Source organism: Catharus ustulatus, chromosome 5 (assembly GCF_009819885.2).
Source record: "Catharus ustulatus isolate bCatUst1 chromosome 5, bCatUst1.pri.v2, whole genome shotgun sequence".
NCBI lineage: Eukaryota > Metazoa > Chordata > Aves > Passeriformes > Turdidae > Catharus > Catharus ustulatus.
Window position 1 is genome coordinate 3,312,289 of NC_046225.1, and position 24,461 is coordinate 3,336,749.

General features: G+C 41.8%; 1 protein-coding gene, 1 long non-coding RNA gene and 1 other non-coding gene across 3 annotated transcripts in view; 2 read left to right on the forward strand and 1 right to left on the reverse strand.

Moving 5' to 3' along the window:
* Window positions 1–3,562: 3,562 nt before the first annotated feature.
* LOC116996765 lies at window positions 3,563–5,339 on the forward strand. Its single transcript, XR_004418018.2, has 3 exons — window positions 3,563–3,790; window positions 4,195–4,251; window positions 4,802–5,339. It is a non-coding gene; the product is annotated as an uncharacterized LOC116996765 (long non-coding RNA).
* LOC116997162 lies at window positions 3,935–4,065 on the forward strand. Its single transcript, XR_004418111.1, has one exon. It is a non-coding gene; the product is annotated as a small nucleolar RNA SNORA24 (small nucleolar RNA).
* A 1,394-nt stretch (window positions 5,340–6,733) lies between the features above and the next one.
* PRSS12 (serine protease 12) overlaps window positions 6,734–24,461 on the reverse strand; it is a 31,496-nt gene continuing 13,768 nt past the window's right edge. The window contains exons 5-13 of the mRNA XM_033060727.1: window positions 24,283–24,461; window positions 23,967–24,108; window positions 22,927–23,132; window positions 19,935–20,076; window positions 16,173–16,378; window positions 15,438–15,516; window positions 13,463–13,585; window positions 10,924–11,204; window positions 6,734–9,290 (exon numbers count right to left, since the gene is read on the reverse strand). Of these exons, the coding sequence (XP_032916618.1) occupies window positions 8,983–9,290; window positions 10,924–11,204; window positions 13,463–13,585; window positions 15,438–15,516; window positions 16,173–16,378; window positions 19,935–20,076; window positions 22,927–23,132; window positions 23,967–24,108; window positions 24,283–24,461 (1,666 nt within the window). The 3' untranslated portion in view covers window positions 6,734–8,982. The remainder of the gene's footprint in view (window positions 9,291–10,923; window positions 11,205–13,462; window positions 13,586–15,437; window positions 15,517–16,172; window positions 16,379–19,934; window positions 20,077–22,926; window positions 23,133–23,966; window positions 24,109–24,282) is intronic.

Sequence of the window (24,461 nt, forward strand, 5' to 3'; positions counted from 1 at the left end):
TTGTCTCAAGAGCCGACTTGTCTTAAAGTACTTCTTGTTTGATAAAAGAAACACTCTGGATTCTGAACATCTGTGAAAGCAAATACTCTGCATGCTATGGACAGCTCGTGCATCCTGCAAGCATCCATATAGATTTGTTACAGCTAAATTGAATAACTGGAGAAAATACCTGGGGTTTTCATCCTGTCATGATTGATTTTACTCTTGATGCAACCTGGTGTAACATCATTCAGATGTTTTAAAAATGCAGGGATTGCACAAAGCTCCTGTTGTGCATTGCTGCCTCAGTTACTCCATGTTCTTCAGTGAAACAGCATTATAAAATAGAGGAAAATGGGAAAAGCCTTGGGCACTGTCAAGTGCCTGATGTTTTCAGGGTGAGAACACAGACTGAGCGCCTCCTACGTGCAGGAGGAACGGCCTTCAGCCACATTCCTAGTTCATTCTTTGTTTTAAAGAATTCCCTCTCTGTCTTCTTGCCCTGGGAAAGCAAGGCCCTGACAGATTGAGAATGAGTGGGCAGTCCAGGGCAGGGAGGTGACATTGGTCACATTGTCCCCTGGGGAGTTTTAGCCCATCTGTGCTCACCATGAGGCACTGGGACAGCCAATCCTCCATGTGCATGGCCTTGGCCTTGGCTGGATTGTTACTGTTTGTAAAAGGATGGTATGAAACCATGGGTGGTTTATTCCAGAACTATTCTGTTGAAATGTGTTCTCACATGTAACAGGAGCCTTTAAAAAGCACTTTTTACCATGCAGCAGCTTGGTGGAGGAGGAGGAGGAGGCTGAGCAGAGCATGCAGACAGCGGCTGGGTGTGTCAGGGGAGCACAGCTGAGTAACCAGCCCATGGCACACGAGTGACCTGACCAAGGGCAACCTCTCCTATTCACAGCTCACCTGCAAGCAGTGTTCATTTCCAGAAGTACACCATCAGTATTAATACTCACAAGACACCAGATTTGTTACAGCAAATCTCTTTGCTAGTCCAAGTCGGCTGTTCCGTGGTGGCTGGCAGCACAGCCATGGCCTCTGTTACCCCCATGGTGACTGCACAAGCAATTTCTTTATCTACTTGCTTTGGTGAGTTTCACCTTCATTTTCATAAGCATGGTTCTGAATTTTGCTTTCTGCAGACATCAGTGCCATCAAAAAACAACATGTGGTTCTGAGCAGATAGTGCCCATTTGGGGGTGTAAACACAGAGCCGGATCTGAAATCACTTAATTATTTGAGCTAACATTCCTGAGAATACTGTGACATTTTCCCAGTTCTACTTGTGCAGAAAGAATGAGTTTGAATGATTTGCAGACTATCTTGTACAGAATATTCTTTTTCATTGCTTAAAAATGTGAAACTTCCTCAGGAAGAAATTAAATAGATATTTCAATGTTTATAGATGTAATACTCTTGTCATTCACATTGAATGAAAATTGCTGGAAACATTTTTCTCAGAGTTTTTTTAAATAAAAAATAGATATTATTCTGATAGTGGCATGGTATTTGAAGTGCAACAATAAACTCTGATAAGAAAATGTGGTGCTGTGTGGGAGTGACTTTCATGTTCACAGAAGCTGTCCTTTTCCAGGTTGGTAAGCAGCTCTTGCAGCTTGATGCCGAGCTACAGCACAACCCAGCAGCACAGGAGCAGCATGAAATGTTTTCAGAAATGAAAAATACTGCTTACTCTTGCTGTGAGTGAATATTGCTGCTTTATGCAGCTGCTTGTTTTACTGCTTTTGCTTCCTGCTTACTTTTTATTTCTTGTGCCAGCACTTGCTAATGCGCTGGAGAAACATCTCCCAAGTTTGCTATTTTTAAGATAAGAAGGAAAATTTATTCAAATCATTTGCCTTGGGGATTCAATAGTTGTGCCAATGCATCAGCCTACACAGCCATGAGAAAAGCTTTCTTTGGAGAAACTTCTAAGGATGGTATGAATATCCAAAGGAAAATTCACTGTTACAAACAAATTCAGAACAGAATACAAAATTGTACTTATCTAGCTGGGCAAAAGCTGCTTAGGAGTGTGGGAGGTAGGAAACCTACGTTAACAAAATATTGCATTCATTACAGAGAAATGATGCAACTTCATTTTAAGAGGTGTAATACCCATTTTTGCAATCTCTTAAAAAAACCAGTAAAGTAGTAACAGGTAGTAAGAAAAGAGGAAAGATCCTTGCTACAAATAATAATAACTTCTTGGCCTCTGTCTGTGATTTATCTACTTTCATATCATGTTCCTTTTCAGTTCTTCCAGTCCACAAGTTCTAGAGCTCAAAGGCAAAAGGCTTTTTTTCTTTTTTTTTGTCTCTCTGGGCGACATGGATGGAGAAAGCACAAGTCAGCAAAGGGCAAATCCCAGGAGCAGGGAGGTTCCCAACAGCTGAAACCAAGAGCCAGGGAAACCTGAGAGGAGGAGGAGGAGGAATTCAGACAAAGTAAGGGTGATCATCTGAAAAGCATATGTTGAGTTTGAGTCTTCCCTGGACTGAGGATGATTACTACTAGTTCAGTAAGCTGCTGTGGTGTGAGGGTTACAGTAATCAGAGGGGATTTGGACTTGGTGTTAGAAAGCATTTATTGATGAGAAGGTGTTCAGACGCTGGAACAGCCTCCCTGGAAAGACAGATGATGCTCCAGGCCTGTCAGTGTTTAAAAATCATTTGTTAAAGGTGTTTTCCAACAGGCCCTGAGGTGGTTGGGTGTTTGTACTGATGATCCTTGTAGGTGTCTCCCAACCGGAACATTCTGTTCTGTTCTACCCTAACTCCAAATTAAGGTGTGGACAGGGCCTGGAAAAGGAAAATAACCTGTGTTCACCTAGAGGGATGGCTTCATTTTTCTAGCACATCTTTCACGACTTCGGATTTTTATTTTAGTCCATGGTTTTCAAATAACGAGCACTGGAGCATTTAAGGCTGACTTAGGACATACACACGCGTGTATCTGCACAGACAAAGCAGGATCGCCGTCTCAATCAGCCGAAGGTCTGTGCTTTGTTTTGGGGGGAACCAGTTCCTCCCGGGGATACTCGGTATGCTGGGGAACGAGCAGGAATCGGAAGGGGGGAGGGACGGATCCCGTGTCCCGCCCGCCCTCCCCATGTCCCGCCCGCCCTCCCCATGTCCCGCCCGCCCTCCCCATGTCCCGCCCGCCCTCCCCGTGTGGGCGAGCCCAGTGCGTGCGCGCGCCGTGGCCCCGCCCCCTGCCCGGGGTCCCGGCAGTGCTCAGTTCCCGCCGCTGGCGCGTGAGGGTCGGTCGGGTGCAGATGGCACTGCGCGGGGGCGGGCGCGCGGCGCGGCCTTTGGCGCTGAGAGGGGCGCGTGGCCGGGCCGTTGGCGCTGAGGGGAGCGCGCGGCGGGGCCGTTGGCGCTGAGGGGAGCGCGCGGCGCGGCCGTTGGTTCTGAGGGGAGCGCGCGGCGCGGCCGTTGGCGCTGAGGGGAGCGCGCGGCGGGGCCGTTACTTCTGAGGGAAGCGCTCGGCGGGGCCGTTGGCGCTGAGGGGAGCGCGCGGCGGGACCGTTGGTTCTGAGGGGAGCGCGCGGCGGGGCCGTTGGCGCTGAGGGGAGCGCGCGGCGGGGCCGTTGGCGCTGAGGGGAGCGCGCGGCGCGGCCGTTGGCTCTGAGGGGAGCGCGCGGCGCGGCCGTTGGCTCTGAGGGGAGCACGCGGCGCGGCCGTTGGCGCTGAGGGGAAGGGTGAAGGTGAAGTGGCAGAGCTGGCGGCGGTGCTCGCGGATCGGGCGCGTTCTCCTTCACAGCGGCAGAGGAGCGGAGTGCAGCAGATAGAAGGTAGGCTCCGTGAAGGGGTGAGCAGCATAGCAGGGAGGACGGGTGGGAGGCGGGCGCCGGCCGCGCGGGGTCAGGGCCCACAGGAGGGAGGAAGGGAAAATGGCCGCCGCCTCGTGGCGGCAGCGTGGCGGGCGGGAAGCAGAGATCCATGACTCCATGGGAGCTGCCGCGTGTGGCTGACTCCCTTCCTAGGCATGGAAGAGCAGGATCTTGCTAATTGGCAAAACTTTTACCCTCTTGTGGGTATGAGTCGTTGACTGTGGCAAGTGACAAACCGAGTCTTCCCCGGTGTTGGGTGGGGTTTTTTTTGTTGATTGGATTTTCAAATTTCTCGCTTTTTTTCCCCTCCAGTAAGTTATTACAGCCCAGTTTTTAAGCTTTCTTATTATTTTTTAATTTCACAGGAACGCAAAAGCTGAAAGTGTGGAGACATAGTTGTTAGAAGATCCTCTTCCCAAAAGGTGTGTGTCTGGCTGTGCATAATAAGCTCTTCAGAGGGGGAGGGGGTGGGGCAGGAATAATACTGATTTGATAATTTATGTTTAGCAATTACTGTACTGTGACTTGTTCTTTGAAATCGGGGTATCGGCTTGGTGTTTTATTTTAAAGCATGCTTCAGTTTTATGTGTTTTTGGAATAGAAAAGCATGAATAGAAATGCATTCATGTGGCTAGGAGGAATTGGGTTTGGAAGTAGGGACCTTAGAAAACATAATCCACTATTCCTAGCATAAAAAGCACATTGCCAGTGCTTTGCCCGCCAAACTAGAAGCATCTGCACAGATTTCTCAGGGATATCCTGTGCAAAGGGCAGTGTCTTCTTCGATGGGCATGTGAGTACTGAGAGAAATCTGCAGCTGGAAGAGCGACAGAGATTGGAAGTTATTACCTACAGCTTTGTTACAGAACAGCTTTGCAACTCCTGAGAGAGCATCCTACTGTTCAGTGATGATTGCTGTCTTGTTTGTGTTCCCAGTAGCAATATTAAACTGCCTCAAACTTGTTTTTACAGGGGAAAATCCCTCTTGAAAGAAGATGAGGCTAAATTCCACGTGTGAATTGTGGGAGTAGCTGTGACTCCTACCCTTCTGGGCAGGGTGGATGTGTTTAAGCATCTGGAATTGGGAGCAGTAATATTTCTGGTTGTCAAGCAGAGCCAGCAACACCTAATTTTAAGCTAGGGCTTAATCTTGATTTTTAAACGAAGTTAAAATTTGGACCTTTTATGAGAGTTGATCTTGATGGAGCGGGGTTGGATCCCAGCTTAGTGTGCCTAAAATTGGCCTTGTCTGCTTCTACACCGACAAACACAGTTAGGATCTCATGATGTGCTGCTCCTCTCTTTGGGCTGTCGCTGAGCCTGAAGCTATTACAGTAATGGTTTGGTAGTTGAGTGGCTCCTCTGAAAAGTGTGAGTGTACCTGTGCTGCAGAAGCTGCAGGTAAGTTTTGGAAGACTGGAAAATGGCTGTGGAAACTGCACATTTTGGGGTCTGTGTGAATGTAAAGAACTGGAATGTATGAATAAGTCAATAAAGAGACATGACTGGCTGCAAGTGTGGTTTCTTTCTTGAAAAACTGCTGGTGACTAAGACTAGACCGACACACGTTTGTCAGGATTACTTAGACGTGCCAATTCTGCCTGTTCTGGGGACACACCTTTTGGGCACAGTCTGTAGCTTCAGGTGACTGATGCATTGTCTGGGAACCACTCCAGAAGTGGTGCGGCTTCAATCAGAGGTAAGTGCTGCAGGGCAGAAATGACAACTTCAAATAGAGTTGATATTTAAGAAAACTGAGGGACATCCAGGTGAATCATTACATATTTGGACAAGATCATTTTTTAAAAGTAAATGTACTATCTCGGTGAATACCAGCTGTGCTGGCACAATTTCTTGTGGAATGTCTTTCAGATAATTTTTTTTTTTTTTAATAATTGTTGGAAACTGAAAATTTAGAGGAGAGGGTTTGAAGGGACTGGGAAACAAAATCTGTGAAGCCAGAACTGAGATGATTAGCGTGTGGTGTGATTGCTGCTGAGTGTTTGGCAGCTGAGGTCGGGATTCCTGCTTACAGTGGATGGAGCAGAGCTGTGGGCTCTAATTACAGTGTGGACTGGATCTGAGGAAATCACTTCCAGTGCTTGTGTTTGGTGGGGAGATCAGGGAGCTGTCATAGGAAACTTTCCATTTTTTTTAAGCACATACTTCTGCCCAAGCGGAAGTTGGGTTGGTTGTGTTCTCTTGTGCGGCACAGTAACAAGTGATGGCACACCTGTTTAACTCCTGGTGTGGGGTTACTCTCCTCCTTTAACACCCCTATCACTGCCTTACTGCTCTGCATTCCAGGGTGGTGGCTGCCAAGCCTGGTAGCCAACGATCGGGAGTGTGTACTGAGTTCTCTTCAGAAGCGTTGGACCTCAGTAGTTACATCTAGTAACTGCCATGTCTGTTTTACTCTTAGATGGGTGAATGCCAGGCAGACTGGCCCTTTGATTTTGGAAAGTTGCTCAGTGTGGAGAAAATACAAACATTAGGGAGGTCTTGTGTGTTAGTTGTAGTCTATATTTCTGTTTTGTATATTCTCTGGCAAATAACCAAAACCTTGGAAGTTCAGGATGGCTGCATCTTACTATAAATCGTGGTGCTGGGAAATCTGGAGAGATGACGTTTCTTTAGGATGTCCGTCTCATCTGGTAACGAGTGCCAAGTGCTTTCATGGTTAGTGCCACCATTAACACAGTTACTGAACACCTTTAAAAGTGTAAATGAACTTAAAACAACCTAACTGGTCAGAGTTGAAGCACTGGAATGAGACAGACTTCTCTCGGAGAAAATAGCCCTAAGTTTACGGGCTTTGAGGAAGATGCTTTCTTTCAAAACCCCCTTTGTCAGGTAAACCCAACTGAGGTTTACCCAGCTGATGCATTAATTAATGTACAGAAGTGGTAGTCAGTGTGGCAGTTTTTATTGTAGACATGTACACCATCAGGCTCACTGAACAAAAATGAGAAAGGCATAAGATGGATACAATTTCATTTTATGTTGGAAACTGAAAAGCATGCTCAGCATGGAAACAGTAGTGCAACATTTCCAAATCTAACAAAGCACTCTATAAAAAGCAAAAATAACAAAGTACTGTACTAAATCTAAATGTTTACTACACTTAGTATGCAGGCTTAGTTCTCCCTCCCCCTGGAAGTATCCTGTTGCTGTGGTGCAGCTATTCAAATTTCCCCTGTGTATAACGCATATATTGCACTAGGTAGCCTACTTCACCGCAGTGGGTCTTGTACAGCAAAGCTTGGATGTTGGGTGCAGATACATTTTGACAGACTGACTTCCCCTGTAATTAAGGGCTATATAGAAGTAAAAATGTAATGGTTTCAAAGTTCACTGGCACAGTGTCTTGCATTGGTCTAACAGTAGGTGGTCACAGTACGGTGATTTACGATGTTTTAAAATATTTCACACTATTTTAAATAGTGTGGAATTACAGAGAACTAAAATATATTAAAGCACCTCATGTACTAGTTTAGCACCAGTTACAATAATTAGTCCTGACCCTTGAAAACTTAAATTTGAGGTTGGAGATACTAAGGGCCAAATGTTGAATCACATGGGCTTCTGCAGTATCATTGCCACTTCATAGGCAAGTGAATTGTCTTGGATATTTGTTACAACACCAGAGAGAAACACAACCATACAAAAACAAATGATTGCCCACTTAACAGCATGAATGCAAGCACCTCACTTTTTCACAAAACACCACACAACACAGTCATAGCCAGTTTGGGGAATAGGAAACGGAGACGCTCACTGGTAGTCACAGTTTGCACAATCACTATGTGGTGACACTCACCTGCCACACTTGTCACACGGGAGGGTTTCATGGCCCACAGCTTGCAGTTGTGTTTTTAGGTTGTTAATGTGATAGAGCACGTTTGGGCTCGGCGTGGCCTTTGACACGGATTGTAGTGATGTCCTGGCTCCCTCTCTACTGAGTCACTCCCCAGTGATTTTCAGAATGATGCTTTCACTAAGGTGGTGATCACCTCCTGTGTTCTAGGTTTGGTGTGGGGGCCCTTTCTCAAAGGACAGTAAGTTGGGTATCAGTGCATTTTTATTGTAAGTTGTTAGGGATTTCATAGCATGGGGAACAGCATTTGGCAAGGGAATTAAATAAAATCAAGATGTGTCAGTGCTTTAGAAGTCACTGAAAACTAAGCTTTTCTGTGAGATCAGTCTGAACCAGCGTTGCAACTAAGCAGGAGAGAGTTGTCTAAATATTACTTTATAGAAAACATAGCTTAAGACTTTACAGACCTTTTCAGACAAATTTTGGCTCGACAACTCCATTGGATGTATAACTTTGTCTGGTAGGATTGACCAAGGTTCTTTGCACTACTTGAGGAAAGCCCAGCAATGAAAGGATAGGGATGTTTGTTAGTCTGGCACTGACAGCTAGTGGTAAATAGAAAAAGTGAATCCTCTCCAAAATGCTATATACACTCAAAACTGCAAATTTCAGAAATATGACAGATACTACTTACATAAGGTAAGTGGTTGCTCTTGAAGCTGTGCAGGATGTTTGTGGGGAAACTGTCAATGTACTGCCTGTTTTAATTGGGAATGTACTTTGGGAACACTAACCTGTGAGGGGATGTAGCAGACTAGCAGGAGATGTGATTATTGACCATTATTTTCTTTCCTGCACTTAATACAATACTCAGAATTACTTAGCAGGAATCAGGCTACTAATGGTCTCCTAAGCTACTAATACATAAGTCAGATTTAGGGGACTGAGTGCAAAATCATAGGAATAATAGACTAAATAAACTAGTCTGAAGATTAATTGAGATCTGTAATCAATTGTAGAGAACCTTGGAGGATAAACAGCTTGGAGCTCGGTTTTGTGGGCAGTGAGTCTCAGCAAAGTCTCTGGCTGTCCTGCTGCAGTATTAGTCTAGCTGGCTTTCCCTTAGATACATGGTAACTTGTTCATGCAATATTTAAACTTCTGGAACGGGGGACAGTAATCCCTAACTGGAGGGGTTATGTGTATACAGCTTGGATTTAATAATATCAAAAACACACGAATCAGGAAAATGTTTCCACCCACTGTGGGCCCCAGCTGTGCTCTGCATGTGCTGTTCAATTGTCCTGCCTCAAAGTTCGGTTTTCATGATGGCCGTTCATAGTTTGGTCACACTTTTAATCCAGGGTACGAAAGATGAGACTTTTGTGTAGACACCGGGGGAGTCTTTGACCCCACAACCGTAGCCCCAGGAGGTCACCCCGTACACGACCCAGCTTTCCCCTGGGCGCTCACACATCAGTGGTCCCCCGCTGTCTCCTTGACAGCTGTCAACACGTTTGTGTTCCTGCACGTTTCCAGCACACAGCATTCTTCCTGTGAATCTCCTTTGGTAGCGCTCTTCACACACCCTCTTGGGAAGTAAGGGGATGGCAGCCTGTTGTAATGTTCTTGAATAAGCCCTTCCTAAAAAGGAGATCCAAATTACTGTCTCATTACAATGGTCACTCTTGGAAACATAGATGTGATTTAATCCAATTGTTGCTCTCTGGTGTTCACACTGCTTTGTCATTACATAAAATTACTGGAAGCAAGACTACTGAAAAAATCTCTGCATCAAATATAATACTAAAATACTGTATATACTGTAAATGTAAAATGTAGATGCCTTTTTTAAAAAGTAGCTTTTCTGCATGTGTTCTCTTGGTCTTTCCAAGGCTGGAGTTTGGTTTATTGTGAGCACTTCATGTCTTCTACAGAACACACACTTTAATACCTCTATGTGGAAGTAATTTTTGGGAGTCTTGAGCAGCTGAGAGTAAAGCAGTAGAAATACTTCATTTTTATGTCACCAGTTCAAATCTAGTGCAGCTCAGTCTGAATAGGTGCTGTGGCTTCCAAGTAGAGCATTCAAATGGATCTTTCTATTTTTTTTCCATAGCTTGCACCTCTTACAGTTGGAAGCATGGGAAATGAAAGCCAGTGGTTGTTTTGCCTTTTTTAAAGTAAAATCTTACAACTTGTGAAGTAATTATGATTAATACAGTAAGTGTGAAATGTCACCTGAGGTACAGCAATGATGTCATTTCTTACCATAAATTGAAGCCAATTACTGCAGTGGTTAATGTTTCCTGAAATAGATGTTCTAAGTTAACAGTATTGCAGGACTTTCAGTGAATTATGTAAAAAGGCTAGACAGAGCTAGGCAATGAATTAACAATTGTTTTTAGCAAAGAGCCAACTCTATACGTCTCTCTCCTTTATTGTAGTACAGTGACCCTGACGTCTGTGCACACAGATTGGTGCAGGTCAAGAGGAGGGGCAGATAAGACACTTGGCTGTGCCTTGTTTCCTGGCCAGTTTGAGTGAGTCACTGGAATAAAGGCTCAAGTGTGGTTGCTGTCTTGCACTGTATTCAGCACCACAACAACAAAAGTAAAACATGGTTATTAATTTGTGAAACATTTCAAGGACAAAGGCCTTTGAAGAGGAAGAATCTTGTACTGACCGAAAAAAGCAAGTAGGAACCTGAAGTGCAGATTGCATTGAGGTTCTTGTAAATTTTGGCAAGGTGTTCTGTTATTTAAATCAGAGCTGGTTGAAAATGTCAGTGGTAACAAGGAACACTAAAATGTTATTTGAAATTCTATTATGTGCATATTTTCTGTCCATTTTTCTATTGAAGTATTTGTAATTTAAATAACCTTTCTAAAATGAAAATATTCATGGTCCTTACCTTTGAAACCTTAAATGTGTTAGAGCTGTTAGTTATGTACTGAGGCAGGGGGTGATAAGCTGCTGTGCAGCGTGTGCCTGGCAACAAATAAGCTTTTTATTCCTGCTTGGCAAGTCCTAATGAGGCCACTTTACTGACAGGGTCTGTGATTTAGAGTGACATGGTTAATCACTGCTTTCCAAGTACAAACTATATTCAGTAAACAAAATATTGTCATTCCTGATTAAGGGTCAGGAGAGAAAATATTCCCCTATGTTAAAAAAAAGAGTTAAATGCTTCCATTTTAGCATTTTCTTATTTCAATTATCTGAGGGGTTTTTTTAAAGCAGAGATAAGCAGATTGGCTGACAGAAATGATTTTACCTGTGTCACCCCATCCAGTGATGAAACAGTTGGGAGCAGTTTTGTGTGGTCGCTCCCTCCTCAGCGGCAGGCAGGCAGGCAGGACGTGGGTGCTGAACCTCGCACACTGCTCCTCGGGCCCCTGCAGCCTCACCAAGGCAATGTCGTAGTCGCTGCTGTCAGGCCTGTACTCCTTGTGCACCACGATCTCCTGCAGCGCGATTTCCTCCTCGTACTCCTCCAGCACCAGCGTGTGATAGTCTCCAACCCGCACCACGTAGTTGCGAGTGTTGTTGCCATACCTGAGATGGAGGTGAAAACAAACAGGGCTGCCTCAGGTAAATCACATCCTGAGCGTGCAGAGTTCATCAATGTCTTTATTGTTCACATAACTCATGTTACCAAAAGATTTTTTTAAAGAGCAAAAATGCTTTCTCAAATGTGTACACTGACATTTCAGTGTCTCCTAAAGAATACAAAACCCTCCTTCTGAGGTTTCAGGTTATGCCATGTTCTTTTTTAATATTTTCACAGGCAATTTGCTTATGGCCATTTACCATGACTGGCACTTCAAATGTACAAGGTGTGCCTTATGAATTTATTAGTAAGGGTAACAAAACTGCAAATAATTGCAATGACAACCTGAGTACTGAGATCATTGTGATGCTCCAAATAATTACATACTGGAATGAAAACAGTGTTCAGGCCTGCTTTCTAGGTTAGATGCTTAGGTAATTTAGTAAAAACCTTTTACATCAACTTAATTTACAGTAAGGGCAACAAAGCATTTGTGCATCACAAGCACCTATTGACAGAATGCCTGTAAATCTCAGGCTTGCTTTGCATCTGATATAATTCCAGTTTCTTTCACATTTGTGGACTAAATGGTAAATACATTAGAGATGACTACTGTGGCTGAAATAACAATTTTCTGTGCATGCTTTTGGAGATTTTTGTATTACAGGACACACAGCCCTTCCTGGGCAAAATGCAAACAAGAGAGTACTGTTGGGTACATGTATTTATTTTAAAATATGGCTAAGCTAACAGAAATATTTTTCCTTTTATTTCTCACTTCCCTTAATAGCCTTCAACAGGAAATTTCTAATATGCTTGTAGAAAATGCTACCCACAGTGTCCCATCACATTTTAACCTATGCCTGTTCTTTATATATCATCCAGCAATGTTCTGGTCTCCATAGCTTGCTAAAGTCTGCTTGAGGAGCAGCAGACAAAGCAGGAACATTACAGTTTTCTGCACAGCATATAGCTGTACCACTGAGTATTTCTTCTAGTTGTGGGTTGCATTCCTGTAAAGCTTTCTTGTTCTAATCCTTCAGGTCTTCCATGAGCAAAATTTCACTTCTAGGCTTTATGGAGAGAGAGCTGCAGGCTGTGAACAAACATCCCTTCATCCAAAGATGACTTCTATATAGGATACATGATGGGGTTTTTCCTGTGCCTCATGTTTCTAATTATCCAGTTATTTTCTTAAATGTATAGACCTTCCAGTTTCTCTAAAGCTGTCAGAATAACTCAAGACAAAGGTGAGTTATAAAACAAAAAAAAATAGCTTCAAACATTTTATCTTAAATTACATATCTGTGAAAATATAGAAACCAGTAATTCCACTGTGGTACTGGTGAACAATTCTAATCATCATGCATAAATTTTGCTTAATTTTTATCCCTACTACAGATGAGCCCACTTTAGTTACTTAAGCAGTGTTCTGATTTCCAGGATATGAGAAATGGTATACTGGCCTTTCTCTTGTCCATCTGCGGAAAATATGTGAAGAAGGCACTTGATCTATAGATAGCTCTTGGAAACCTATCCCTGAAAATCACTCTGAGATCATTTGGAAGTTCAGCCTAGAGCTAAAAGCTTCCCTCATTCACAGTGAACAGCAGTGTATCCATAGGCTGTTGGAGCTGCATGCTTAGGTCTAATTGCAGTTTAAATCTCTCTTCTGGGACCAAACAATACTTTGGTCCCTGAGACCACAGGTTTCAGTTTCAGGGTAGCCTGTGAGTGCCCCTTGAGTGGCTGCACCAGTCTGGAAGTACCACAGTGCGCTTTGCTCCAGCCATGCTGCTGCCCCATCCTGTGGGTGCTCAGCAGAGTATCCAAAATTGGCACTCCTTGGCACCCCATTCAGATTTCAAGCTGTAATCAAAGGCTTTCTCAAGATCCTCAGGCAGCATCCTTGGTAATCACTCCAGAGATAATGAACAGGGAAATAGGAAGCTGTTTTCTATGAATGTTGCTGAAAGCAACTAAAGAGCTTCCATAGTTCTGAAGAAACACCTGGGACGTCAGTTGAAATAGCAGGAAATTTTACTAACTTCGACTATTTCCCAAATTCCCAAATAATTTCAATACATTAGGATGTTTAGTTTGTTTGAAGGAAGGGAGGTTGAGTGGTAGGGTGTTTTAATACCAAAGGCCAACTCTTGGAACAGTTTAACAGTTTTCCATGGGCATGAACTGTAATGGTTTTGCATATGCCCAGAACAACAAACTAGTTTAACACACAGTGCACTGTTGAAGAGACACCCACCTTTTAAAGCAGTGTGCAGCAGTGAGCACCCAGCAGCTGCTGATGAGAGTAGCACCACACAGGAGTCTCCCATCACCGTGAGAGGATTTCAGCCGCAGTGCCACCTGCCACGGCCAGCCGCCCCTGCGGGAGTGACACACGGTGATCAGGGGCAGGCAGCACTGGGGAGCTCAGGGAGCTGCTCAGCTCCCTGCAGTGGGCATCCTGCTGGCTTGCTGTGACTGACACAGCTTACTTAGAAAATGTGCTGTTTGTTAGGGGTGGTGAATATTTTATATCCTGGCAACACTCAGAATTCCATTTAACAATGGTCCATGTTACTTTACAGAGAATTTGGGCATCCAGCACTCTTAATTGCTTCCTCCCACAGTCAGCTATTTGAATTTTCTCTTCTCAGATTGCATTCATTGGGCCAAAAATACATTCTGTGAGTTCCCCGCCAAATACCATCCAAGTCAACAAACCAGAAATTTCCTGTCAGCTGGAAGGGGAAAGGGGAATTTCTTGAAAAGCTGTACCCAGCATCTACCCCTGTCTTTGTGAGAAAGGAAACTGGCAAAACAAAGTATAAAGAAAGTGTAGAAGTCTCAAGTGTAGAGGAGCAGCTTTTTCAGCCTGTGATTATCTGGTTTTTATTGTAGATCTGACCATATTTGCATATCTATGAATACAGGGTGGATTCTTTTTTGCTGCTTTAATAAATTAGGAGTCAGAGAAGGGGAAGAGAGAGATGCACCTGTAAGGAACAGCAGCATCTAAGAGTAAGCAACTGGTACTCTGAGTGTTTTCTGAGTGCTGTCAGCTTGAATGGGTGTGCTGGACAACAGGAGCTGCCAGGGGTCATCCAGTCCAGCATCTCAGAGTTACCAGTGCCAAATGGTTTAAAGTAAGGTGGAGGAATTTACTTCCCATAAAGAATAAAACAATTTATTATTTTACAACAACTGGTATATATGTAAGTATCCAGTTCTTTCCAAACTTCCTCAAGGTCTTTTTCTTAATGACTTTTTGTGACATTGAGTCCTTTTCTGATACATACATACATACACTCCCTTTCTTGATTTTGAAGCATTTCTATGTGCACTGTTGGATTTTTCTCACCTTTTTGCTTCATCTGACATGCCTGAACTGATTTAGGATGAGACCAGCTTCCTTGCTCTGACTGAATTATGCAATACATTATTTGTTACCATTGCATTTCAGCAAGTGTCCTTAGAACACATATTCTGAGACAAGAATTGTCAGTCTCTTCCTGTGCAATGCATTATCTGTTATCTGTCTCTTTACTAAGGTAAGTTGTCCCACTTTACTTTATCTGGCTGTGTTAAAATATTTTTCTGGGCTCCCTCTTGTTATTGTTCATTGAAGCTCCCCCACTTGGGCAGTGTCTTTGACATAGACTGATCAGTGCTGTGCATGTGCTTTGACATAGGTTGCACAGTGTAATGGTGCTGTTAGTGTATTTTTTACAATGCCTTTTGTAGGATTGTGTGAATATATATTTTTGTGTTTAGTAAGAGCTGTTAAAAAAGTAAAGTCAGTGCCTCCCAGATTTTTAGCTGTGTCATCATCAAGGCTTACTTTGTGAAGGAAAATAAGGTCTTAGGCAATGAATCATACCCAGGCCTTTTCTTCTTGGTGTAAGTGGCATTTAAAACCTTGTACATAGCTCTGTTTTTATAGCTCACATCCTGATATCAAGATATCCTCTGATAAAAGTAAATTTAATTTAAAAACTTAACCCATTCAAGGACCTTACCCACAAACATCTACAGATTTTCAACTACTGTTGCAAGTACTTATCAATTAATTTCCTGCCAAATTTCCTTTGGGTGTATTTCTACTCCTACATCATGACAAGTCAAAAACAAAACATAAGCCCACAATAAAATTGTAAATTTGGCAAACCACTTATGGCAAATACATGTCTTAGAAACTTTATATTCAAAATTATTTGTCTTTACCAGTTATTTACCGTAAAGAATTTTTCCCACCAATTATTCGTTTTTGTCGACGATGGAGTAACCTCAGCCCACAAACAGAAGCAAGAGAATCTAAATCAGAAAAGGAGATGCAGAGAGCATTAAACTCAACATGAGAAGTAGCCAACATTCAGTGAGAGTTAACTTGAAAAAAATCTAAAGGTTGAAGTTACTCTGTGTTTCATGGTAGTTTTTAACAGGCAAATTTTGATCGGGGAAAACAGACTCAGAAATTTTTTATAGCTGAGGTTTTATGACTGGAGAAAATACACAGAATTCTTTGAAGATTTAGAAATCCTTTGTAGCTGGGTACTTTTGACTGTAGTCAGTCATTTACACATTTGCTTCTCACATGTAGGATTTTACAGGGCTCTTCCTTACTTCCTGCAAATGGAGGCAGACCATGGGCCAACCCCACAGTACCTCGAAAAGCTGAAAGGAGCTGTTAGGTTTTTGCATCATGTCCCTCAAGCAGCTTAATGAACATGGCTGCTGCAAACCATGGTGACAGATGCCCTGTATCGATTCAAGTCTTGGTGCTTCCTTTGTGCAGCTGCAAAGAATAAGCTCACATAGTGTAAGCAGAGAGGATTCCTACCCCTTCTCTTCTGTAATTGTTTTTGATAAAGCTGTTTCCTCTGGGAGGTGGAGTTATTAAGTCTCTCACTTCCTAGCATGACAGTTGCTCACCTGGAGCTGTTGTTGTGCCCCTCAGGACAGGGCCTCACCTTTGTTGCTGTTGCCAGGGACTTTCTTGCTGGGGTGGTCACAGATGACCCCCGCGTCCTCGCTGTGCCGGCAGTTGTGCGTCCCAATGTCCTGCTTAATGCAGTCTGCCAAGGATCTCTCATGGCCTGTACACTTCACATTATCCACATGGATCGGGCCTTTGCCCTCCCCAAAATAGGCCATTGTCCTTGCTCTTGCTGGACCTCTGCAAACACAGCATATTTTTATTATTATTAAACATTTTGAGGCATTATTCTACATTTTACTCAAATTTCCAAGTGAGTAGTCAAAGACATTGAGGTTTCATTCCAGACCCTGTCACTGTTTCACTTGATAACAGCCACCTGCTCACCACATCTTGTATTCTGGTATGTAGAAAGAATAAACTGTGACAAAATCGCTACATTTCATTAATATTTTAAAACTACTTCTATATCTGGTTGGAAGGCCATGTGCAAAGTATTTTACATTGTATCAGCATTACATTTTGCCATAAAACAAAATATGTGAAAGCTGCTTTTTCATAATCTCTTTAATCCTCATATAAAGTCAGCATCTGTGAAAGCTAAAAATAATTTGTTCAGGTCTGATTCCCTCAGAAAGATGGGCCAGTTAGGTACAGTGTGCTTATGGTGCAGTAGGAGCCATGATATACAGACCTATCGGTTGTTAGTAGTTATTAAACTATTTTGTTACCATGTCATTTTTTACAGGGCACCCCGTATCTGAGGTCCGAAAATGTCATGGGACTGGAGACCAGTTCAGTGCCTGCATCCCCATTCTTGGGAGGGACCCAGTACTTGGTGCTTGTGTAGCATTTAAACATCACATTTGGCAACTTTTGTGATAGATTATTACTGTTAATTAGTTAAGATAATTTTGATTTATAAATAGATGTTTAGATGTTTTGTTGTATATGGTTTAAGAGTCAGAAAGAACTGAGTTAAAGACCACCCAACTGGCCATACAGAGAAGTGGGGCAGGAAGCCACAGACACCTCTAAGTGTGCCTGAACTACAAGTTTACCTATTGGTTAAGAGCAATTTACTGACATTTGACTAAGATGAGGATATATGGAATTACAGATAACTAAAATACAGGTTTCCATTTTAAAGAATATTTTATAATTGTATATTGTAAAGTACTCCTTCTATGCATACAGAACTGTGACTGCAGATGTGATGAAATGCTGGAGCAGAGAAAGAGAATTTGACTGAAAAATTAATTAGGCAAGAAAGTATTTCTCTTCCTTTACAGCTCTTTTTGTACCCCTTTAATACCTGCAGTGTTGGGGAAGGTAGGTGAGAATGGCATGAAGAGTTTACATCCCTTCTTGAGCTGGGTTTGGTCTGTTGGGGAGGAATCCTGATTTGTCAAAGTATTTTCAAAGCTTCATTGCAGTAGAAGTGTGGCTGGCTCAATCTGAACTAGTTCTCAATTGCCACATCCATGTAACTGAAACATGAAAGTAACACAGGAGCTTCCTCTTTTTTGAAACTTCCACATGGATAGCGTTGCCTGTGTGAATTTTTTACTATGTACTGAAGGGTAGGTGGGAAGGATTTCCAAGTAGGGAACATTGGTTAGAATGCAGAAACTGTAAAAAGCTGGGAAAAAGAAGCTCATGATACAACTGTGAAGAGACGATACCACACGGTCAATTGTCTTACACACTTCCAATTTCCATGTATTTGCCATATAATCCAAAGCCTTAACTGCCTTTGGAACCACTATAGGACAATCTCTGCCTAAAGAGCTTACTGTGATTTGACTTGTCAGTCCCAAGTCGTGTGACTCTTGCTCCAAATGTTTCTCTTTTGTGAGGGATACTCTGATTACAGATAACCACAAAAAAAAAGTCCAACTCTCTGATACCTGTGGGTAGCTCGTGTTCATGTTTGCTGTTACAACACAGTGACACAGTACAGACACTCGTTGTAAATTCTCACCTGTTTTCAGAATCTCTGTCAAATAACAAAGTTTCTGCTTTAGGGCATTGTTCTAAGGTTCCTCAGGATATTGAAAACTACTTTGTTGCTAATCACCACAGTATTCTTATCCTTTCCCAGAGAAGTATTTATTGCAGTTTAGTACAGAATTGTCTCTCCAGAATCTTATCAGTTACTTAATAAGGGCACTACCTCCTTCTTCCTACCTTTGCATGAAAGCAATCTGTCTCTTACTGTGCATCAGAAATCTCTCTGTTTGCTGATAATGGGAATGAAAGCTGTTCAGACCCAACCAACCCCCACTGAAGAACATCTGTCAGGAAATGTAAAAAAATCATGGTGTTCTTTGGCAAGGAGTGCAGCTTAATAGAGAAAAATATTTCATATAATTGGGAGATGTCTGAAGGTACAAATGTTACATCTCTGTGTTTGTAACATGCTGGAATGTGCTCTTACAACTGGTTTTGGTGCACCCCTAACAAACCTGTGTCCCTTAATTGCTGCTTTCCAAGCCAGCTATTTATGCACTGATGACCCTCAGAGAAACAACCTTTTTGCCTTCACAGCTCTGTCCCTGGAGAGAAGTACCTTCAGATCTTTTTCCCTCAGTTCTCTCACAGCAAGGATCATGCACAATAACAATGCTGGACTTTTCAGGTGCAGTATTATCGTTATTCATGATATTGTTAATGAGCAAATGCAGTGGATTAGGATAGATGGACACCTATACCAGAATTTTTAAGTTAGGGAACTTGTAAGAGTGGTATCTTCACTTTTAAGTCAAGTTTGCCATTTTGAAGCCATAGTGTAGTACTACTTTTAAGCAAGCTTTTACTAAATGAACACCAGGCAGTTTTTAAAAGGCTTATATTGAGTGTTTAGACATAATGTGATGATACTTGGTTGGACAAACTTCACATTGTTAGATACAACAGTTAATGTGATTTGTGTTTCTTCATCTCAAATTTCTTTATAGATACATTTGGAGAAGATATTTCACTAATTTCCTGTTGTATTTCACTAGTGTTCTGGATATTTTTCAAGTCTTATTAGTACTACTATTTATATGTCTGCCCTGTGGTTGTTATAGTTTTGCTGCTCTTGAGCATCCAAAAGTTTTGCTGCTGAGTGATGTAAGCCTGATTAAGTGGTTTCTGTCAAAAGTGACACCTATATTGCAGTGGTTTTAATTAGAGGGTGGGTTTGTTCTCCCAGGTCTATTCCTATGTTAAATGAAGCTTATTCAAATTACTGTCATGCAGACTGGAGCCATAATCCCTTGTGTAACAGTTTCATCAGATCTTCAAGCTACATCACATCTAGCCAGATCAGTAAATGAAGGAAAAAACTCCATTAGGAATTCAGTAGCTGGTGTGCCTGCATCTGAATCTGCAGTCATCATATCCACACCTCGTGACAGTGGATATGTCCACTGTTTTTAAAACTAATACAACAACTACAATTTTGTATTTAATTAATAGATTAATAATTTGAAATGTTTATCTTATAATGAAAAATATTTAATAACTCGCATTAACTTGCATTTCTGTTGCCAGTTAGACTGATACATTTTTGAATACTGACATTCCCATCCCAGTTATACTACTTAATGAATATTCCTTTTGAAGACATAGCCTTACTCCTTTTCATACAAATAGTAGGAATACATTTTTCTAAAAGAATGCCAAACTGACAAGTTGTAAAAGACATACATTATCTTATAAGACATGTTTGTGGTATTTGGTTGCAGAAACAAAAGATTTTTAGATACAGAAAACATAACTTGAGAAACAGCTTAATGATTTTTCTTACTTGTAGCCAAGCTGTCGGCAGACTACAGCTGCATCCTTATCAGACCATCCATCATCACAAATTGTGCCCCACTGGCCATTGATAAAAATCTCCACACGTCCTTCCTTCTTATTCTCACCATCCATCAGCCTGATGGGAGGACCTGGGAATAAATTACTGCTGTCAGCTCACAGCAACAGAAGCAAGAACTGGTACTTTGAGTTGTTTTCATTATATTCAGTACAACCAATGTTTGCATTCAACAAGCTTTGTATCAGTGCTTCAAGTAGTCATATTCTTCCTGGCTGGCAAAAGGAAGCAGTTTGTACAAATTACAAGACAGATACTAAATACTACTGTGATTTACTCTTCAGAGTTCAGCTGATGCCTTCATTCCACACAAATATGAGACAGTTCTGACCACAATTCTATACAAAAAGGTAGAAAACACCTGTGATGGCTTTGATACAATACCCATACAAGCTGGAGAGGTTTTCCTTACAGAAACTTTATGGTTTAACTTCAAGAAACTTTAAGAATTTAACTTAGTCCATACATATATCTCAGTCCATAAAGCCATTCTCAAACTGGTTGCTGCTGCTCCTCCTAACCATTGTCTCAGCAAAAATAGTGCAGCATCTTCAGCTATTCCTTATCAGTATGCACATTGTTCTGCAGCATTGTTCTGTTTTTCTAGATTGTTTTCTGAGCAATTTAAATCGATTGTTTATCCAGATACATTCATAATACGAAATTTCACTGATGTGGATTAGTCAGACTTAGTTGATCATGGTTTCTGCAGTGCTTGGCCTGTAGTTAAGTTTTGACTCATTAGGCAAAGTACATACTTTATTCTTACTTACTCTAAAATTCCTCTATAGCCTGCAAGCAATGCAAATACCCTTAAAACAGTTATGAATTCCTCTGTGTCCTCTTCATAATGTTTGAGGGAGAATCACCTTCTAAATCTTTTTGTATGGCATACTTGATAATCTTTAATATGTTCATGACAGTTGCCTTTTAGAATAATGGAAAATACTCTTTCTTATTCTTTTAACCTATTCCTAATCTTTCCTAAGTATGTGGATGAGGAATTACTTAATTACACTCTTAAAAGCAGTATTTTGAGATACCTGCATTTGGTATTTAATTCAGATTAGTTTTGAATAACTTTTGTACACCAAACATGACTCTGATCAGTGCTAGTTAAATCTGACTTAAGTCAAAATGAATAGGGAAATATCTGAAAATAACATCCAAGTCTGTTTGCTTCTGATGTAATTTAAAGCATATTGTTTGTGTTGGGGTTCATACTGTCTGGACAATTGCATGAATTAACTTCACCAACATTCTATTTACCTACACTGTCATGATTTACTGAACTAATGTCATTATTGTAGTGTATCCTGCCTCCTTTTTAGTGTTCTTTAATATCTGTGTTTCCTTAAGTCCTATCACCTACTAAATTCTCTTTTTTCTTTCACTATATTTATCCTTATGGGGAAAAAAGTGCTTTTTCAAATGCACATAAACTGTCTTATTTTCTTGTTGAACTGATGTTTTCTGGAAGAATACAAATTAGGTGAGAATTATATTTCTATTAACCAGATAGAGCATGGAATACTAATAATAATATTTTATTGTTATCTTCTTGTGAGCACAAAATTAATATTGCATTCTGGTAGGGGGGATGTAAGACTGTTACCATATGGATGTATTTAACAGAACCAGACTCCTTCAGCAGAGATATTTTATAGGAATTTGAGCAAAGCAGCACAGATGGTTTGCATCTCTAAAGACAGCAGTCATGGTTTGAATTCCTGTTATTTTTGGTTTGAGAAAATTCTTTCTAACAAATAGGATTTGATATATGTACTGCAACATGAAACATTCATTGGATGGTGAGAGGGCTATATAGAATAAACCTGTAAAGAGGGAGAGACTCAAAAGTACATGTGGAAGTGCTGAATGTTGTTAAAACAAGTAACAACATTGTGCAGTAAATCCATGTTGTAGTTTGTGGGATAAACCTTCAGTCTGTGATTTCCAGGAAACAAGCATATAATACCAATTTCAGGTTCAACTGAAATATCCTCGGGTAAGCTAAATGGCCTTGGCAGCAATTTTCTAAAAGGCTACATGCTGATAAGGGACTCGCTTTGTGTAGCAAATGATAAAAATGAAACTTTTTCAGAATTGCTGTGCCACCCATTGTTCCCCTGTAGTTTCTACTGTGCATATCTCATAGCCAGAATTATGGTTTCATTATCTACATGTGGATTTAGGAATCTTTGGAATTTATTTGTTTATAATTAGTTCTACAGTTTCACTGTGTAATTGGTTTTTTTCTATCATTTCTTATCTGTCTTTTTATTCTCATACAAGTTTGTAGGCTTTTGACATTGGAACTGACTCTTTTATCTGGGTGTGGAGGATCATTCTGTCATGGTCAGCAAGTGGGGCCCATTCACCCAGACACAATGTAAATGATAGGCAGTAGTGACACAGGAATAATTTTATGCTTCTCACCCTTCCTTCTTGCTATCTCTGAAAATCCCATCTTCTCCACATCCCTTGTTTTGGATTGTCTGAATGCAAAGCCATAGGAGGATGTACTATTGATTTGTATTCCTCAGTGTTCAGATATGTCTCCAGCATTTGATACCAAGCACTACTTGGAGGTTGAGAAGTGCCAAATAAAATCAGGGACACCATCAGGGAGTGCTGAACAGGTCCAAAATCAGGTGGAGACTGAGGGGACAGCACCTTTGGAATGTGACTTTGTTACCTTGCAGATCTGGGTTGAACTTCAGTGTTCTGGTTGCTTACGCTCTGAACAAAACTCGGTTATTCCTGTGATCTTGAGAAGAGTAAGGGTTTTTCCCTTCCTGTTCTTTCCTTGCACCATCTGACAAATACTAGGATTTTGAGACTCCTTAGGTACCCTGTACTTTGGTTGGGTCCACATCCACAGCAATACTCATACTGTGACTTCAGCAAAGAGCTTCCTTACCAAGTGAGCGCTTGTGGCTGTCGTTTTCTGGGTGGCAGATGAGTCTGACATCCTCCTCATGGCTGCAGTCGTGCTTCCCCCACTCCCTCCGCGAGCACTGCAGGAGGTTTGTCTCCTTCCCAGAGCAGATCACATCATCCAGCCAGATGGGCCCTGAGCTTCCCTCTGAGTAGCTCTCTTTTTCCATTCCTGTACTTTTCCCATACCTGCACAACACACAGGTGTTTTTGGTCCACAGTGATCAGAGGATGCATGATGCTTAAGCATGAGAAAGGAGAGCGATATTCCTGAGGAAACAGAGGTTTCTCAAGTATTCTCAGTAAGCAGGTTCAGTTAGCATTAAATTCAGTGAGAGCACCATATGCTGCCTCTTCAGTAATGTTTTTTTTTAAGGAACTACTGTTACATTAATACAAACTTAAGAATGTAATACCTTTGATTGAGGCTGCTCTTCAACCAAACATATGGCTGCTCTATGACTCTGAAGCTTTAAGCATTTTCTTAGTATTCTATACACATTTAAATGTCACAGTCTGAGACAAAATCCTTTTTTGAATGTCAGCTGTTACAATTTGAAGGCAAGACAACAGTCACCTAATGAGAGTGTATCTTTGTAGCCACAGGTCAGTAGGAGAAGTAGGGGAGAGTGAATGCATGAAACAAATGTGATTTTTCTAAAATGCTTTCCAATACATAACTATTCCAGAGTTAGGCTGTGGGATTTTCTGAGGTAGTGCAGAAGGACTTACTTAATAATGACTGAACAACAAGCAAAGATTTAGCAGAATCAAAAAAGATAATTAGAAGGAACTCAGTAAATAAGGCTGCTGAAACACATTTGTTGAAGGTTATTCTACCTAAACTAAGGCCTAAAAGCTCTGTGAGACTGAGGGATGCAGGCTTTAATGCATTTTAACTTTGTAGTTTCTTTGAAGCACTCGGCTAATATTAAAAAGCAGATTCTTAAAATAGGGTTTACATAATTGTTTGTCATCATGGTCAAGTCACAGAGTCAGATATCCAATATCAAGTAATCTTACTTAAATCCCAGCTGCCAGCAAACCACCTGCGTGTTGAGCTCTGTCCAGCCATCGTCACAGACCGTGCCCCACTGCCCGCTGTGATAGACCTCCAGGCGGCCCTCGTGACTGCCCCTCCCTCCTGAGAGCCGCAGGGCGCCATCTGTGCAGGTAACAAGGGAAACAAACACAGCATCAGTGTTCCTTGGAGCTCATTGCTGTTCTAGAGCACAGTCACTAACGTTCCCTTTACTGCATCCTGTCCGGCTTTTGTGCCTCTGCAAACGTTCAAAGTGCTCTTTCCAGAACTCTCTGTGAACTCTGTCCCCTGAAGTACCTGTGAGAGGTGTGCAGGAAACTCCAGCATCTTCTTTGTGGCCACAGTTGTGTTCTCGCCAGGAGCTTTTTGGGCACTGCTCTATCGAGAGTTCATTTCCTGTGCAGCGCACCTCATCCAGCAGCACGGGGCCAGAGCCTTCCCCAAAGTAAGCCTGGCTCCATGCCTTGGCAACACCT